The 18,306-nt window shown below is 41.9% G+C and overlaps 1 protein-coding gene across 1 annotated transcript in view; it reads right to left on the bottom strand.

Annotated features, from left to right (window-relative positions):
* Nucleotides 1-425: 425 nt before the first annotated feature.
* Nucleotides 426-18,306, bottom strand: part of Cpe (carboxypeptidase E) — a 100,566-nt gene continuing 82,685 nt past the window's right edge. Inside the window, exons 5-9 of the mRNA XM_005075183.4 lie at nt 17,108-17,290; nt 15,246-15,385; nt 7,125-7,224; nt 3,870-3,988; nt 426-1,107 (exon numbers count right to left, since the gene is read on the bottom strand). Of these exons, the coding sequence (XP_005075240.1) occupies nt 1,009-1,107; nt 3,870-3,988; nt 7,125-7,224; nt 15,246-15,385; nt 17,108-17,290 (641 nt within the window). The 3' untranslated portion in view covers nt 426-1,008. The remainder of the gene's footprint in view (nt 1,108-3,869; nt 3,989-7,124; nt 7,225-15,245; nt 15,386-17,107; nt 17,291-18,306) is intronic.

Below are 18,306 nucleotides of genomic sequence, written 5' to 3'. Positions count from 1 at the left end.
ATATATTTATTTAAAGTCTGTGTCCACAACAGGTCCTTTAAGATGCGTAGACTCAGGGGGCTTGAGCGAGATGGCTCAGCAATGAAGAGAACTAAGCGTTCAAGAGAAGCAGAGGCTAGCAGCCACCTGTAACTCTAGCACCAGGGAAACTGAAGCCCTTGTCTCGCCTGTGTAAGCCACTCAGGTGCACAAACCCACACACAGCCACACAATTAAATATAAAAATAAAACCTTTTTTGTTAAACTCCATGGAATCAGAACCTTTCGCTCAACACAATAATGTACTCAAAGTCTGCACGCTCCTTGGCGTGAACTTTTTTTCAGTGTAAAAGTGAAACAAGAAGTCACGGTGAAGGAAATGTTTTTTCACCACAAAACCACAATATTCGACAAGAAAAAAATTCATGCAGAACAAAAACATCATGGACTTTTTTTTTAACCTTTATTCATTCACAATGCAATTCTGGGCCAATCTGCAATCAAGACAAACCCCCAAACTCTGGAGTAGCATTAACAGGCTGACTAATGCGACAAGACCACCCTCGGTAAAGTACAGGCCAGAAGTAGGTTTTCATTCTGCTCAAAGCCACTTTGAAACACGTACATTTTCTTCGCAGCAGAAGTGCATTAACAGGATCATGCTTACACGGCGAGTCAGCACGAGATTGACAAATGACAACGGACACAAAACTATGTAAGTCTTGCAGTGCAGCGCACACAACTCCAGCCTACGTCTGGTGGCTTTTTTATGGCAGCCATTGTGGGACATTGTCACCAATGACATTAAAGGAGCTATATTTTGAAGCTATGTGGGGAGGCAAATTCTAATGAAGTAGACCGAGACCTTGTGTTTTTGTCTGAGTATATTTAAGTAATATCAGTTACCACTGAAATGATTAAAATTAAATCAATGTTAAATATTGACTGCACACAATCTAAAATAAAAGAGCCACGTTACATCTTACTACATTATATAGATAGATTAAAGCAATTCGTTAGAAGCCTTCCTTAAAAGTTTAAAGTTTCTGACATCATTTTCCACCACTCCATCAATTCTTCCTTCTCTTCTTCTTTCCTTTCAGAGAAAGACTCCAGCTCGAAGTCAACCTGAAGAAGAAAAACCAAAACAGATTGCTATCAAGTCACTTATATAACTAATAAGGCAGTTTATAGAATATACAGTAGAATGAATTCAATCCAGTCACCCGAATTGAAGCAGAATTTTTTTAATCTGTAATAAACAAAACATGCTTTTATAGGAACAAAATCCAGAAGTCAGTTCTGCTTGCAATGTGCTGAAATGTAATAGCTTCAAAATAGCTATAGTTTCATCAAACCTATATCCACCCTCTCTACCTTGAGGATAGCCCTTTATCTCACAAGCTCTGCCCATCACCCTTGAATTTTGTCCCACTTGGGGTTTGACCTAATAGAATACAGCTCAATGTGCTGGTGACTGATTTTCAGATCATGAAAACACACAAGGTGCTGTCCTGGTGAATGGGAGAAGGTGGTTGGGTAGGAGTTTGGGGGGTGGGGAGTCTCCTTCCGGTCTATAGGGAACTTGCACACATAGAATGAGGATCCGGTCACAGTCCTCCCGCATCTCCCATCCTACATGGAACTAAGCGTTCCTACTTATGTGTCTTGCGTATAATATGCCTACTTCAGTACCTGCTTATTTGGGTGTAAGGTTTCGCTCACTACATCCTCAGACTATTTGAAAAACTAGGGAGGAAAGCAGTTGAACCTTTCCCAGCCTGTGCCTAGGGCTACCCTGTTTCCAGGTTTCACAGCCTCATGTACACATATACATGCAGTCAAATTTAATAAACCGTTTTTTAAAACTCAAGATCTTTTGTTTGGGAAAACAAGTGTCTGGAGGGGGGAGGGCAGTTCAGGGATAAGAGCCATTGTTCAGCAAGTCTGAGGCATAGTCACATGGCTGCACCACACGGCACACACACAGAAGAGTTATTTGTTCTTTGAATTCCCAGTATGCAAACAAAACTACAGTGATGTTTCCTCAAGCAAGCCTTTCCACTGGAAATTCTTATGGTCCCTATCGTATAATTTAAAATGGTAGCAGAATTCTGATCCCAGAGAAATATAGATATCACCATCACCTTCCTGACAAAATTAATTGAAAACACTTTTTTGACGGCCTAGGGAGAAGATTCCGTGGATAAGGCACTTGCCAGGCAAGCATGAAACACGTCCAGATCCCAGGAGTCCACGTAAAGACACGCAAGTGTGGGGGCTGCCTGTAATCCCAGCACTTGGGAGACATAGACAGGAGATCTCTGGGGAAGATGCTGACCCTAGGATACCCAGAATTGGCCAGCTCCAGTTCATCAAGAGACACTGTCTCAAGGACTACAGAGATGAGCAATTGAGGACACTCAGTGTCAACTTCGGGCATCTCCACGAATGCACATACATCACACACATTCCGATGTTCGCTTCCTTCTACCCTGCCCTGCCACAGAAACACCACCCTTGCCTGCTGAAAAGATAATGGAAACATACTTTCTAAGTATTCAGCTCACTGTATATTTTTTCTCTCTCTCTCTGTATTCCTGTATGTGTAGTCTGTGTGCTCATGGGTTCATGTGTGTTCATATGCATATGTGTCTCAAGTATGTACAAGAGCACATGTGTTCATATGCATGAATCCCTGAGGCATAAACAAAATTACAGTGACATTTCCTCCAGCAAGTCTTTTTACTAGAAATGTCCTGAAGTTGACATCAGCAGTCCTCTGTTGCTCTCCACCTTATTCACTGGGGCAGAATCCAGAGTTAACTGATGTTCTTCAGTGATGCTTTATTTATGATTTATTAAAGCCACTGGAGATCAAAATATCAAAGTAACCACACTACTTAGCCACACAAGCAAGGCAGTGTTGGAACACACCTTTAATCCCAGGACACATAGACAGGGGCAGATGGATCTCTCTGGGTTCAAGGCCATCCAAGGCTACACAAGATTGAATCAGTATAAAAGAATAACAGAGCTCATGCCTTTAATCCCAGGATTCATGAAAGGTATTTAAGATAGGAACAGAGTCTCAGAGCTGTCATTCATTCTCCAGCCACATTGAAGATAGGAAGACACTGATTTTCCAGCCACGCTGAGGAGAAGCAGCAGTACGAGGCTTGGTGAGAGCTCATGGAAACAGGACCAGCCCTTTCATCCTGGGGTAGAGGCAAGAGCTAGTGGCTTGACAGCTTTGCTTTTCTGATCTTCTACTTGAAGCTTGAACCCCAATAGCTATCTCCAGGTTTTTACTCTTCATGTTAGAATGTGCTAGGTGGCAGCTTGCTGATGATATCCTTCTCTCCCTTCAAAACACTGGGTTCCAGGTGGGTTGCCATGTTGCCTGGGCATGGATCCTAGGTGACTGACATGGCTCCCTTGGGTTTGTGGATCCAACTCTGATACTCACACCCGGAGAGCAAGTGTTTTCCTGCTGAGTCGTCTCCCCATACCTCACCATGTATTCCTAAGAGATGTTAGTTAATGCCTAAGATTATCTTACTGGCATTTTCTCTAATACATATTGAGTAAGGCACTGGGCTGGATGCTTCAGATAGAAAGGTAATTGGAAAAGAATCCCATTTATATTGAAATCAAAGTTAGAAAGTTAAAATTAATATTTTAGGTATTGTTTTGAGTTCTTATGAGACTCTTCAAGAAGCCAGAGACCATGATCAAGCCACCTAACCTTGCTAGGCCTCCATTTTGGGAATAGTGGTGCCTACCTTGTAGGGCTAGAGTGAAGATTAAATATGTTTGACAGTGGCAAGTGCTGAGTTATTATTAGCTTAAATAGGATTATATTCTTAGCTACTTCCATGACTACTCACCGAGACAGCAGGCTTGAAAGGAACTGCCACCTTCTTCGTTATTGCCAGGTAGCCAGGAGCTGAGGCTGTAAGTTTGTAGTTTCCAGGCGCAAGCAATCGCCAGTAATCCCCATCCTTAGCTGCAGGAAAGAGAACATCAAAGCCAGGCACACATGTGAAAGGGTAGTCATATGTTGGTAGTCACACCAACGTCATTAGCTTGGTTGACTTTCAGTGAGTCCCTACTCTAATGAAATTCTAGGTGAAAGAGGACAACTATCTTCCCACAAGCCTCATGTCTTAGCGCTAGATCAGAGACACCCACGCTAAATATTTAATAAACCTTATCATAGATGAGTCTTCTGGTCACATCAGGAATAGCACGGTAAGAATTTGGGGAAATGGTAAGAATCTAGACATGGTATTTTCATTCTTACCATGTAAAGACCTCAGGTCCCAAGAATCTTCTAGGTCAATGTTTCACAAAGCAGAGCCCCAAGATAACCTCATTAGAATCTCCTGGGTGCTTGTCAGTAATTTTGAGTTCTTAAGATTTACAAGACATTGGTAGGCAGTGCCATTTGAGAACTATGTTTGGAATTCCTAAGAAGAGCTATGATTCAACCTCGTTTGCTCCTTTAGGATTCTACTTCTAAACCTAGACAGGGTCCCATGGCCACTAACACTGAGCTCATCTGTCCTTCTCCCTTGATCTAAAACCCATGGCAAACCACCAGTCTTGGGCATTTTCCACTCCCTACTCTGCTTACACCAATACAACTGTTAAGAAGCTTGGGCAAACACTGATGGTGACCAGTTTCCAGCCCCTAAACACCATCCTTGCTCAGGTGCCTGGTGGTAGCTTTCTTCCATGCCTCCCTGACCAATCAGTCTCAACTCAGGTGCATGCCAATCAAACAGGGAAGTTGATCTGACTGACTAGCTCAGAGGGGAGACCTAGGATTCTGCATACCTAGCCCCCAGGGAGATGTTGGAGCCTCCAAGGGGTCCACACTTGGAGTAACAAATGTCCTACTGGACAGTTTACACACTCCATTTTTGACTGTGCCTCTAAAAAACAGCCCCCTCATCCTTACTCTCCGTTGGTGCTCTACAAGGTATTTAATCATTTTTTTTAAAAAGCAGCCAGAAAAAAAATCTCTAAAAAAAATCCCCTAACCTTTTCTCTTCCTGCATGCCCAACATCTCCCTTCTGTCAGTAATGAATTTAAAATTGTGCTTTACAAAAACATGTCACTAAAATGTGACTATTTTTCTATCACTCGAGGGTCTCTCCCTAGTCTTGCCTGGACCAACTCTGCTAGCGCCACCCATTTTGTTGATAGAAATTTGGTCAAGAGGCTCCATGCTGCCAAATCCAATGATTCACTCACAAGGCCATTCTTACTGGACATCATTGACCATTCTCTCTCCCTCTTGTGGCATCTCTGGGCTTCCAGGACAACACACTTCACTTTCAATGTAGGGTTCATTTCTCATTCCTTCATATGCCCATAGCCTCAAAAAAAAACACTATTCCTGCAGCCCAAACTGTAGGATAAAAGATCCAAGCTCACCTCCAGGCTTCAAAATCCACCAACCCCTGAGCTGCAAATTCAACCAATCCCTGGGCTTGCCTCAAGCTCAGGACTTGAAATCTCACCAATCCCCACCCTGGAAAACTCCTCCCCCAAAAAACCCTAGATCAGCCTGTCTCCTGTTCAGTTCCCTTCTGCTTTCACCCAGCAGAGGCAGCTACCCTCTTATGTCACTCTCAATAAGTCTCTTCTGTGTGACTGTGGTGTTCCTTGGCTCCCCACTACCTAGATACCGTTCCCTTCAGAAATGAAACACTTACTAGAGAAAACCTCTCCCCTAAGAGAGCTAATACTTGCATTGGAGAAACCTCTCCCCTCAGAGAGCTAACACTTGAATTAAGGAAACTTCTCCCCTCAGAGAGCTAACACTTGCATTGGGAAACCTCTCCCCTCAGAATGCTAACACTTGCATTGGACTCTCCCCTCAGAGAGCTAACACTTGCATTGGAAAAACCTCTCCCCTCAGAGTGCTAACACTTACACTGGGGAAAGCTCTCCCCACAGAGAGTTAACACTTGCATTGGAGAAACCTCTCCCCTCAGAGTGCTAACACTTGCATTGGAGAAACCTCTCCCCTCAGAGAGCTAGCACTTGCACTGGGGAAACCTCTTTCCTCAGAGTGCTAACACTTACATTGGGGAAAGCTCTCCCCTCAGAGAGCTAACACTTGCATTTAGGGAAACCTCTCCCCTCAGAGAGTTAACACTTGCATTGGGGAAACCTCTCCCCTCAGAGTGCTAACACTTACATTGGGAAAAAGCTCTCCCCTCAGAGAGCTAGCACTTGCACTGGGGAAACCTCTCCCCTCAGAGAGCTAACACTTGCATTGGGAAAAGCTCTCCCTTGAGAGCAAGGGTTGAGGATCTCCCTCAGAGATGCAACATTTTATTGGGGGAAACGGTCCCATCAAAGCTGTAGCACTTACAATTCCTCTGTTTCATTGCTTTCTGGGAACTATTCCCTAGACTAGGTCCCCGCCCCCCAGTTTTACATCGTGGAGTGCAGAGCAAATAGTGCTTTTGGAGTTACCAGAACAGATAGCCTGCAGCCAAAGGGCACCAGCCTTGGGCCCTATCTTTACCACGGGTGCATAGGATCCTGGCATGGCTTCTAGAATGCTGGCTGAAAGGCATCCCAAGACTTGGTGGGATAGCGATGGATATTGTTAAATAAATCTGTAAATGAATTTTACAGGACAATGAGGCTCTGGAAAAATAGTTCTAAGGACCAAGAAGACTGTTCTTGTTCCTTTGTTATCTGGCTGAAGGATTCCAGTGGGTGATGGTTAAAGTAAAGTGAGCTTAATAGAAACACATTCGGGATCCTCCCAAGCACTGGGAGTTTAACCTCCACAGCTCCTAACAAGAAGGCAGGGTGGCAGACTTATAACCGCCCACTTGGGGAAAGAGCGCCACCTGCTGCTGGCTGGAGATTTCTACAAGCCGCAGACTTCCTGGGTTTCATTTTTCACTTTCACAAACAACATGGAGGGGGCCCAGTGCGTGAAAAGTACGAGCCAATTAACTGCTATGCTTAGAATTAGTATATAATTACAATTATTATAATTACTAGTTGTGCTCATTTTCATAAGTGCTTGCCTCCAGATCAAGGCTAATAATAATAGTAATAATAATAATAATAATAATAATAATAAATAATTGAAAAAAGAAAAACCCACCCGAAGTGATATCATGGTCTATTCCATCCACGGAGATGGTTGCGTTGGCAATTGGATTACCTTGAAGGTCACGGACAAATCCTTTAACTCCTCGGTGTATCTGTGAAGGTCAAAAACAGTCAAAAAATCATAATAGAAATGGCTTTTAAATGTTTCATGTCAAGCATTCCTCCGTTTTCCAGGAATCCACTGTACAGCCTCATTGTTTAAGAAGCAGAACAGACACAAGCCACCAGTGAATGTGCACATTCTTTTCTGGGCTTTTTGTTAAACACATGTTCAGAAGTCACCTTCTGAGAACGAATGTTCTGTTCTGTGTCAAACAAAGATTTGAAGGACATTCTGGATAACAAAAAAAAAAAAAGCCTGTTTTATTTGTGACATTTTGGCCTCCATGTATTTTGGTAGTGTCTCTCTCTTCCAATAGGGTCATCTATACAAGCCCATTACTGTGTTGTTAGTTGACAATTCTATCACAACCTATTAATGTGAGCTGAGCTATAAGAAAAGATGTGGGTTGTGCCTACCTTGCATCAAGTTCATTAACCATATGGTTTTGACTGAAAATAAGGGCATGATAGATCAGTGAACAGAACAACTGAAAATTGGATGCCAATTAAGGATGGGAAGGAAATTTTTGATGGGAACTAGTTTAGTAAGAGAAGAAGAAATACATCTTAAATTTTTGTTTAGGGCCTAGAGAAGCTCTTAATTTGTCTTTCTTTGCCTCTGATTACTTTCTTTTTTGTTGTTTTGTTTCTGAACCAGCCAACCAGAACTGAAATACTGAAAACCATTCATTTGGAACTAGGAACCATGAAGGTTCGATTGCTGAATGGTGTGTGAGCCGTTCCTCATCAGACAGACTGTAGAGAGGACAAGACGAATATATCCAGAGATCTCAGAAAACCAGACACACCACAAATAGGAAGTTTCCAAACAAGGTTGAGGGATTTTGTTGAGGATTGATAAACGAATTCAAGATGACCCTAGTTTGTAAGGACTGCTTGTCCAGAAACACTTTGTCCATCTTGAGATACTGTAATTTTGACATCACAGATTTTTGTGAAACTTCAAAAACACGAAACTTTTAAATTCCCTCATCATTGAAAAGTAAGTCATGCAATCACACTAAAACATGTGATGAGTTGATGAGTCTGTATTAGGCACAAATTTGCTGAGTTAAAGGTCACGACTTTTTCTGTTTGTGCCAACCACTTAGGACTTAGAATATGCTGTGAAGTACATATTTAATAATAAATGCCTTTCCCCATTTTAGACTCTGTGTGTATGTGTGTGTGTGTGTGTGTGTGAATTTTTGCAGTTGTGAGCTGTCATGTGGGTACTGAACCTAGGTCCTCTGTAAGAGCAGCAAGTATGTTTAGCTGTCAAGCTGTCTCTCTAACCTCAAAAAAGCTGAAGATAACATTGAAATCTTGTTTTTCATTAGACAGAGTCTCACTATGTATCCTGTCTGTCCTGGAACTCTCTATGCAGATGAAGTCAGCACTGGACTCACTTCGTAATTTTTTCAAATGGAAAAATTTTCTGTTTGAAAACTCCTGCTGTAGCAATAAATAACCAGAAGTCACAAGTGATCATAACTGCATAGACCGGAATCCAGACTAGAAACCTCCATCATTTTATGGTGTTTACTAAGAAAACCACGGAGCTCAGATTTCACTACAGCTTGGAGGAGCTGCTTTCCTGCCCTTGTCCCCTCTGGCTTTTCTTGTCCCCCCCCCCATGGTAATCTCTCCCCAGACTTTAGGACATTTCCACTCCCCAGGATACAATCGCAGATGCTCTGGTTCCTACGTTTGTACAGGTCGCATTTAAACACCTCTGTAGCATCATTCTGGAGTCATTCCCTGCAGGACAGGACAGGAACCACTTGTTTAATGGATCCTTAGTTTTGATTTGAGTACTTTATAAAGCAGTCTGAGAAATTCCTTGAGAATTTTTGAGAACTAGGCTATTCCAACGCTATTGAAGGGGGGGCTGTTTTTAACTAGCTATCAGCTCTAATTAGCTTTACAATTTGAGTTCGCGCAAACATCCCAGTTAAAACTCTGCAGGAGATGTCCTCTGCTCCAACAAGGAAACTAGACCTAATCACCTACTTGGCAGGAGGTGGGAACATAGGCCTAGCTTAGCTCTTAGGCCCAGGTGTTCAGTGCCTAATCAACACTGTTGTCAAGAAAATGTTTCCAGCAGACAGAAAGGTGCAGGCAGTCTTCTTGAGCACTCAACCGCCCTTGATTCCCAAACTAGAGACTCCCATGGCTTGGCCTGGGAACTTTCATCATAGAGATCTCTTCCTGTCTCTGTACAGCTTGCATCGCTGCACTGGTGGAGCAAATTCTCCTTCCAAATGGCCTGAAATAGCACCACTTGACTCCATCCCCTCCGCTCTCGAGCTCGCTTCCGCCATCAGATGAATCCACGACACTGAAAGGGAGGAAATGCTCCTCCCCAGTAGAGTGGATTTATGCTTTGTTTAGCTTTGGATTATACTTTTCCTGAAGAAGATGACTTAAGCATCAGCAGAACCTGTCTTTTAACTGTTGTTCAACATGACGATCCTATTGGTAGTAACCATGGGGCATCTTACATACAACTCCAAGAGGCTTTTCCTAAACCCCAAGACTGAGCTAGGAAGACTTCTGTGTCCAATCATTGTAGTTACTCTAGCTAATTAAACTTCATTTCATCATTTGCAGCCTCTTGTGATTAGGGACTCATGTTTTTTACTTCACTACTTCAGACCCTGCTGAAAGAAGCTCTCTGCAATCACACCTCCCATGGTTCCTGGGATACAAAAGTCACTCTACACATTTGTTTTGGGAAAAATTGGACAAATGAGATCTAAATGTTTTATCAGGAAAGCATTCTTTGATATCTAAGTGGAGAATCCAATGAGCCCAACCTGACTTCTTCCACCAAAATAGATAAATAATAAAATAAAATAATAATCAAAGAATCAACTTTTAACCTCAGAGGAAGAGCTCCCCTTGTAACATTCCTTCTAGAGTTATTCTGAAGTCAATATGGCTCACTATTCTCAAATATTATTTATCCAAAAGCATTGAAGTTGACTTGCAGAAGAAAACTGCTATTTTGATCTCTTAAAACAATTTTATAGAATAGGTTTTCTGGAGGGGGAGAGGTGAGCTGGGTGGGGCCCCTGTCTCAGGCCTGACATCCTTATGTCAACTCTGGAATCTCCTGACCTGGGCACTGCAGGCAGGTTGACTCACCCCCCCACACACTTCACCACACCCCCTCCACTCTACCTCCCCCACCCCACTCCCACCCCTCCCCGTCCCAGTGGATAAAGCAACTGCAAGTCTGCTGACATCACTGTGCTAGTCCTGCTACCAACCACTGGGAGAGGGAGTGCCTTAGACCCACCTGCATCCACTGTGATACCCATCAGAGTATTGGACCTGCTTGCACACACCAGAAGAGAACCTTGAACCCATACCCAGCAGGAGAGGAAGAGACCCCACCTGAACCTACTGGAAGAAGGGATGGGAAGACAACAATATAACAACAAATTAAACAACAGAAAAATAAATATGATGCTGGCAGAGTCTAGGAACTCTACACCAGCAAGACCTGAACATCCCAACACAGATGAAGCAGAAGAGAACCACCTTAAAAACAACTTCATGAAGATGATGGAGACCCTAAAAGAGGAAAAGAGAAAATCCCTTAAAGAAATAGAAGAAAAGACAAACAAAAAATTGCAAGAAACAATTTAAACAATATAAAATAAAAACACACTCTGCAACAGAAAAACCAATATAGCACCTCCAGAGTCTAGAGACACTACACCAGCAAGACCTGACATTAAAAACAATTTCATGAAAATGATAGAAGCCCTCAAAGAGGATATGAGAAAATCCCCTAAAGAGATGAAAGAAAAAACAATCCAAAAAATGCAAGAAATGGAGGAAAACACAAAGCAAAAACTGAAAGAAACAATTCAAACAGTGCAAGGGCTGAAATCTGAAATAGAAATGATAAAAAAAAGTCTGAAAGAATGCTGGAAATAGAAAAGTTGTGCAAATGCTCAGGTACTACAGATGCAAGCATAATAAACAGAATACAAGAGATGGAAGAGAGAATCTAAGGTGTTGAAGATACACTAGGAGAAATATATTCATCGACCAAAGAAAATTTTAAGTCCAACAAATTCCTAACACAAAATATCCAGTAAATATGGGACACTGTGAAAAGACCAAACTTAAGAATAATAAGTATAGAAGAAACCCATCTCAAAGGGAAAGAAAACATATTCAACAAAATTATAGAAGAAAACTTTCCAACCTAAAGAAAGACATGCCAATGAAGGTACAGGAAGCTTACAGAACACCAAAGAGAGTGGACCATGAAAAAAAAAGTTCCCTTGTCACATAATAAACATAATATCAAACATACAGGATAAAGAAAGAATATTAAGAGCAGCTAAGGAAAAAGGCCAAGAAACATATAGAGGCAAACCTATCAGAATTACACCTGACTTCTCCATGGAAACTCTGAAAGCCAGAAGGTCCTGGATAGATATTCTACCAACACTAAGAGACCAAGGATGTCTGTCCAGACTACTATACCCAGAAAAGCTATCAATCACTATAGACTGAGAAAACAAGATATTTCATGACAAATCCATATTTAAACAATACATATCCACTAACCCAGCCCTACAAAAAATTATGAAAGGAAAACTCCAACCCAAGGAAGTTAACTACAACCAGAAAAACATAGGCAATATATAATCCCACTTTACCAACAGGCAAAAGAAGAAGGGGTGGAAATCCACATACAATTCCACCAACAACAACCATTCCAAAACAAACAAGCAATCAGTGGTCATTAATATCCAATGGTCTAAACTCATACATAAAAAGACACAGGTTAATAGAATAGATTCAAAGACAGAATCCATCTTTCTGCTTCATACAAGGAACACACCTCAGTTTCAAAGATAGACATTACTTCAGAGGTAAGGATTGGGAAAAGATTTTCCAATCAAATGGACCCAAGAAACAAGTGGGGATAGCAATCTTAATATCTAACAAATTAGACTCTTTTTTTGGTTTTACGAGACAGGGTCTCTCTGCATTGTTTTGGAGGCTGTCGGTCCAGCCCAGCCTCAAACTCACAGAGATCCGCCTGCCTCTGCCTCCCAAGTGCTGGGATTAAAGGCGTGCGCCACCACCACCCGGCTAACAAATTAGACTTTAAACTAAAATTGATCAAAAGAGATGAATGAGGTTATTTCATACTCATCACAGGAGAAATACACCAGGATGAAATCTCAATTCTGAACATCTATGCCCCAATTACAAAGGCATCCACCTTACTAAAACCCAAATCATGCATAAAACCTCACATACTTACAGTGGGAGACTTCAACACTCTACTCTCACCACTAGACAGGACTACCAGACAGAAACTTAAGAAGGAAACAAAGGAACTAATAGAAGTTATGACCCAATTGGGCTTAACAGACATCTATAGAACATTCCATCCAAACACAAAAGAATATACCTTCTTCTCAGCGCCACATGGAACCTTCTCAAAAATAGACCACATACTTGGCAACATAGCAAACAACAACAGGTACAAAAAACTGAAATAACTCCATGTATCTTATCAGACAACCACACCCAAAGGTTAGAATTCAAAACCAACACAAATTGCAGAAACCCTGAAAACTCATGGAAATTGAATAATGTGCAATTGGGTCAAAGAAGAAATTTAAAAAAAAGAAATTAAAGTCTTCCTCGAATTCAATGAGTCCATTTGTATACCCAGGATAAATACTGATCTACTACCCAAGACTCAATAGATTACCTAGGCCTCCTCACTGACACCCCCATTCAGGGGGTCTTGATCAGTCCCATGCTGGATTCCCAGCCATCAGTCTGGGATTCAAGAGCTAACCCTTGTCAGGTCAGCTGTTTCTGGGGTTAAACCAGCCCAGTCTTAATCCCTTTGCTCATCAGTCCTCCTTCTCTGTCACTGGATTCCTTGAGTTCAGCTCAGTGTTTAGCTGTGGGAGTCTGCCTCTGTTTCCATCAGCCATTGAATGAAAGTTCTGTTTCCCAAATTCTCTGGCCATGGGATTGTAGGCTGGCACTCCTCAGATCTATGTCTAAAATCCATATATGAGAGAGTACATGCCATGTTTCTCTTTTTGTGACTTCGTTACCTCACTCAGGATGGTTTCTTCTAGTGCCATCCATTTGCCTGCAAATTTCAGGATTCCATTGTTTTATTCTGCTGAATAGTACTCCATTGTGTAAATGTACCACATTTTCTCTATCAACTCTTCGGCTGAGGGGCATCTGGGTTGCTTCCAAATTTTGGCTTTTACAAATAATGCTGTTATGAAAATTGTGGAACAGATGTCCTTGTTGTACGAATGGGCAGCTTTTGGATATATGCCTAAGAGTGGAGTTGCTGGGTCTTGTGGTAGACTTATTCCCATTTTTCTGAGGAATCTCTATACTGATTTCCAAAGTGGCTGAACAAGTTGGCATTCCCACCAGCAGTGGAGGAGTGTTCCCCTTTCACCACAACCTCTCCAGCATAAACTGTCACTGGTGTTTTTGATTTGAGCCATTCTGAAAGGAGTAAGTTGATATCTGAGTTGTTTTGATTTGCATTTCCCGGATGGCTAAGGATGTTGATCACTTTCTCGTGTGCCTCTCAGTCATTTTAGACTCCTATATTGAGAATTCTCTATTTAGTTCAGTAGTCCACTTTTTAATTGGATCCTTTGGTGTTTTGAGACTTGCTTCTTGAGTTCTTTGTACATTTTGGAGATCAGCCCTCTGTTAGATGTGGGGTTAGTGAATATCTTTTCCCATTCTGTAAGAGTAAAGAAATCAAGCCACCTACAGATGCATGCATACATTCCCTCTGCTCTTGACTGTGGACATGAGGAGCGGTTTCACATTCCTGCCACCTAACTTCCTTACAACAATGTGCTTTGACCTGTAATTCTGAGATAAAATAAACTCTTTCTCTCCTAAGTTACATGTGTTAGAGTATTCAGTCACAGCAACAGAAATGAATCTAAGATGATAACTAAATGTTTACTAAAGAACACTTGTTTATATTGAATCAGTTTGATTAGTCTAGACTGTCTGGAATGTGTGAAATAAACATCATTCTTGCGGACTGCAGGTGAAAATGGTCACATAGAATTTGAAGACAGTTAAGTCACTGTGGGCAACGGGTGATGTCCTTTGGTCCACTATTACTCCCTAGTACCAGCATCCGTATATACTATTGAAAGTACAGAAACACTAAGACCAACCTGAGTAGGTAATCCATTTCATTTTGACAAACTGTGAGATGCCCTGAAATTCTGTAACCCCATATTGCAATGGCTGTGTAGATGACTCTGATAAAAAATTGTGTCTTGAGAGACCGTTACAGCAGGACAATTCTAGAACAAGACTTCCGAGATTTAAGTCTTTAGTGCATAATCTAGCAACACTGATTGACCCTTTGGTCTCAAATTCTTGGTCTAATTCATAGATGAGGGTGGGTGTTGTGATCCCATGTGATTCACAGAATTGCTGAAAGGATTCATTACATAATTATTACATGTAAGGCATTCTGAACAATGCCTGAAAAGTTCTAAGGGCTCAGTAAATCACCACCTGAGATCCAGTTGAGTCTAGTGAGAGATGAGTGAAGCATTTGGGGCACAAAATCCAGGAGACCCACTCAGGCACTAGTCCTATACCTGAATGACTCATTCACCTTGCTCATAGCCTGGCCCTGCCCAGGACACTGCCAAAAGCCCAAGGTGATCAGCTACGTGAGTGTCTTAAGTTTTTCCTTGCTTGGCACGATATGAATAAAGAAAACAAAGATGTCTAATTTCACAGTTCTCCAGTATGTCAGTTCTCAGTGAGAAGTCATGAACCATAAAACCTATGGCAAATGAACATCTAATTGAGACACTGCAGATACCTATTTCCCATAGTGGCATCTGCATTTGGATGAACCCCCTGAACAGAACCCCTTTTATGGGTCTAATATACTACAAAGTTAAAGATCACTCCATCAGCCAGTGTCAAATACTGGGTTTACCTGCTCCATGTAGCTGATGAGGGAGTTTTTGTTGTCTTCCCAATAGCTGCTGAGAGTCTCTTCAGGTGGGAACTTCTCACAGCTGAGCTCCACAGTGATCTCGAAGCAGTTGCTGCTCAGGTAATTGAAGTCTTGCATTCCTACACAATTGCCAAACTGAGAGTCAATATGTACACACGGTGACAACTCTACACGTGCTGTCCTGATCATCTAAGAGCATAAGTCAAAGGCTGACCCTACAAGAATCTGCATGGAAATGTCCTCCCGTGGGGGAACTAAAAAAAAATGCTTGGGAGACTCTTGTTTTAAAAGCACAAACTCTTGTGTCTTAAATGATCACTTAGCTTAATGCATCCATGTTGTAGGGTGGGAGCAAAAGCAGATGCCATCCGCATTGCACAGTGCTCAATAGACTTCGGGAAAGACAAGCTTAAAGACTGTATCCCTTGACCTAGTAAAGAAACCTGCATCCCTCTAAGCTGCCTTCCTATGGGGCAGGAACTGGGTAAGTCTAGTGAGGTGACATGACATACTATTCCTTCCTAAATCCAACTAACATCAAAGTGTATTCCTGAAGGATTAGGACTACTAGTATATGACATTTAAGATATATATATATCATATATCCCAGTATATGATATACAAGTTATACATATACACATATATGTATACATATATATCACACATATACAGTATATGAAATTAATATATGCATAATATATTAATTCAATAAACATGGAATATCTACTTTGTATTAGACATAATCTAAACCACAATCAAGACAACCCCACGGACACACCCCCAGGCCAATGCGATCTAGATAGTTCCTTAATTGAGGCTCTCTTCTCAGGTGAGTCTAGGTTATGGCAACTCTCTAGATTATGAATAAAACCAGTATCTTGGGTCAAAGTGCAAAATTGCTTTCTAATACAAAATGAAGATACATTATTACTCTACACTAGATGTATTTGATGTACTCCAAATCCTAAGTTCACATAGATAATACTTCTCATCTTATGGGGGACAGGGGTGTACCAGATCATATCTACCCAAATACAAAATATGAGTATAAACAGAAGAAATGTGTGCAATAGAAAACATGAACATTTTCTTATGGCATAATGAATCAGAAGTTAAATCTCTCTCCTCCCTCTCCCTCTCCCTCTCCATCTCCATTTCCCTCTCCCCTCCCCTTTCCCCTCACCCTCTCCCTCTCCCTCTCCCTCTCGCTCGCTCTCTCCCTCTCTCTCTTTTGGTACCAGGTGAGTCATATAGAATGTCATTATCAATTACTTTATATTTTTCTCTTTATCTCTGATTGAGATTACATATATCCTAGTGGCTGGAGAAATTCGGCAAATACAAGTTCTGCAGAGTCTGCAGCAGTCCAGGGGAGGCCCCAGGCGCTGCCTGGGCTCTAGGGGAAGGTGTGTCCCAACAGTCCCATCAACTGTGGAGCAAGCATCCAAGTGTATGAGCTTATGGAGGCCATTCTCATTCAAACCACTGTGCAAGGTCTGTTAAACTCTATTGCATAGTCTCTATATACATTTGCTTACAACGAAAGGCGTAACTCACCTACTGTAAGGATGCCCTCTTACCGAAGATGGCTGAACTTGAAAAGAGGCCAGTTACCAACACTCAGTTTCTATCCTCCCAGTGTGCCCCCTCAGACATTAGCACCTTGATTCTTAAACCAATAAAAGCAAACTAATATGTAACAGTCACTTTGCTGAGACAGTTGTAAGTTCCATCTATTTTTTAACGACTGAGGAACAATGACAATTCTATAGATGGAAATCACTTTCTGAGTATACATGGAAACCAAGTTCACACGATCAGAGAGTGGAAGGGAAACTCACCACCCGGTACACTGTACCATGCACCGCCGTTGGTCGTTCCATCTACAAAACTCGTGTCATCGTCGTTCTTGTGACAGGGAGTTCTATTGGAGTTAGACATGACTGGGTTGAAAGAAGAGTATGCTCGAGCCAAGCTTTGGAAAATTGCGTCATCGGGGCAGGAACTGTACTCGTGAGCGGTACCTAGAAAATGAAATCACAAGATAGGAGAAACCGACAGTCACCTAAAGCGCTGTTTGTTTTCTTAAGAGGACTCCAGCGTTGAGCATTATGCCAATGCAGCTTTTAGAAAGGTGAAAGTTTTCAGCTGGGCAGTGGTGGCCAGGCCTTTAATCCCAGCACTCGGGAAGTAAACGCAGACGGATCACTGTGAGTTCTAGGCCAGCCTGGTTTACAAGAGCTAGTTCCAGGACAGCCTCCAAAGCCACAGAGAAGCCCTGTGTCGAAACCCACCCACCCCACCCTACCCCAACCCTGTCCCCCCACCCCACCCTGCTCCAAAAACGGTGAAAGTTTTCAGGAAAGTTAAAATCAAATATATTTAGTTTTTAGGTTGCATGACTTTCACCCCTAACAGGAAAATATAGAAATTGGACAGCATGGCCTATGGCGGTACCACCCTAAATGCCCCTGCCTCAGAGGCTAAGCAGAGTTGGGTCTGGTTGGTACTTAGATGAGACAGTAGATAGAGTTCATACCCTACTGAAAACCTCACAAGGATAGGTGATGAGGCCAGAGTAGGCTGGATCTGAGAAGATAGGATATTTCCATTATTAAAATTGTTTAGTTTAATAAGATGTCCGTCCGCTGATAGGGCACAGTGCCTGTGACACCAAGACTTAGGAGAGAGTGGCAAAAGGATCACTAGTTCAAGCTCATCCTTGGCAACACAGTGAGTTCTGGGCCAACTTGGGCTATGTCAGACCCTGTCTCAAAAAAAAATTACAAAGAAAGTTTAAAAATTCTTCAGTAGCAGTTTTACAAGCATTATTAAGTACTGACCCACAGACATCCATCATTTAACTTCAGGTGTTTCTAAACTTTCCCTGTGTGTATTAAAGAAGAACGGTTTCTTTTGATACCCTGTCTTCTCACTCATGTATTATAAAATATACCTAGCTGACCAGTTGCCCAGGTAATGGCACCACAGAATCTCAAAGTGTATCTAATAGTGCCTTCTAATCTGACTTTCTTCAAAT

This window comes from Mesocricetus auratus, unplaced genomic scaffold (assembly GCF_017639785.1).
Source record: "Mesocricetus auratus isolate SY011 unplaced genomic scaffold, BCM_Maur_2.0 Super-Scaffold_6731, whole genome shotgun sequence".
Classification (NCBI taxonomy): domain Eukaryota; kingdom Metazoa; phylum Chordata; class Mammalia; order Rodentia; family Cricetidae; genus Mesocricetus; species Mesocricetus auratus.
This window is presented reverse-complemented; position numbering and strand designations above follow the sequence as displayed.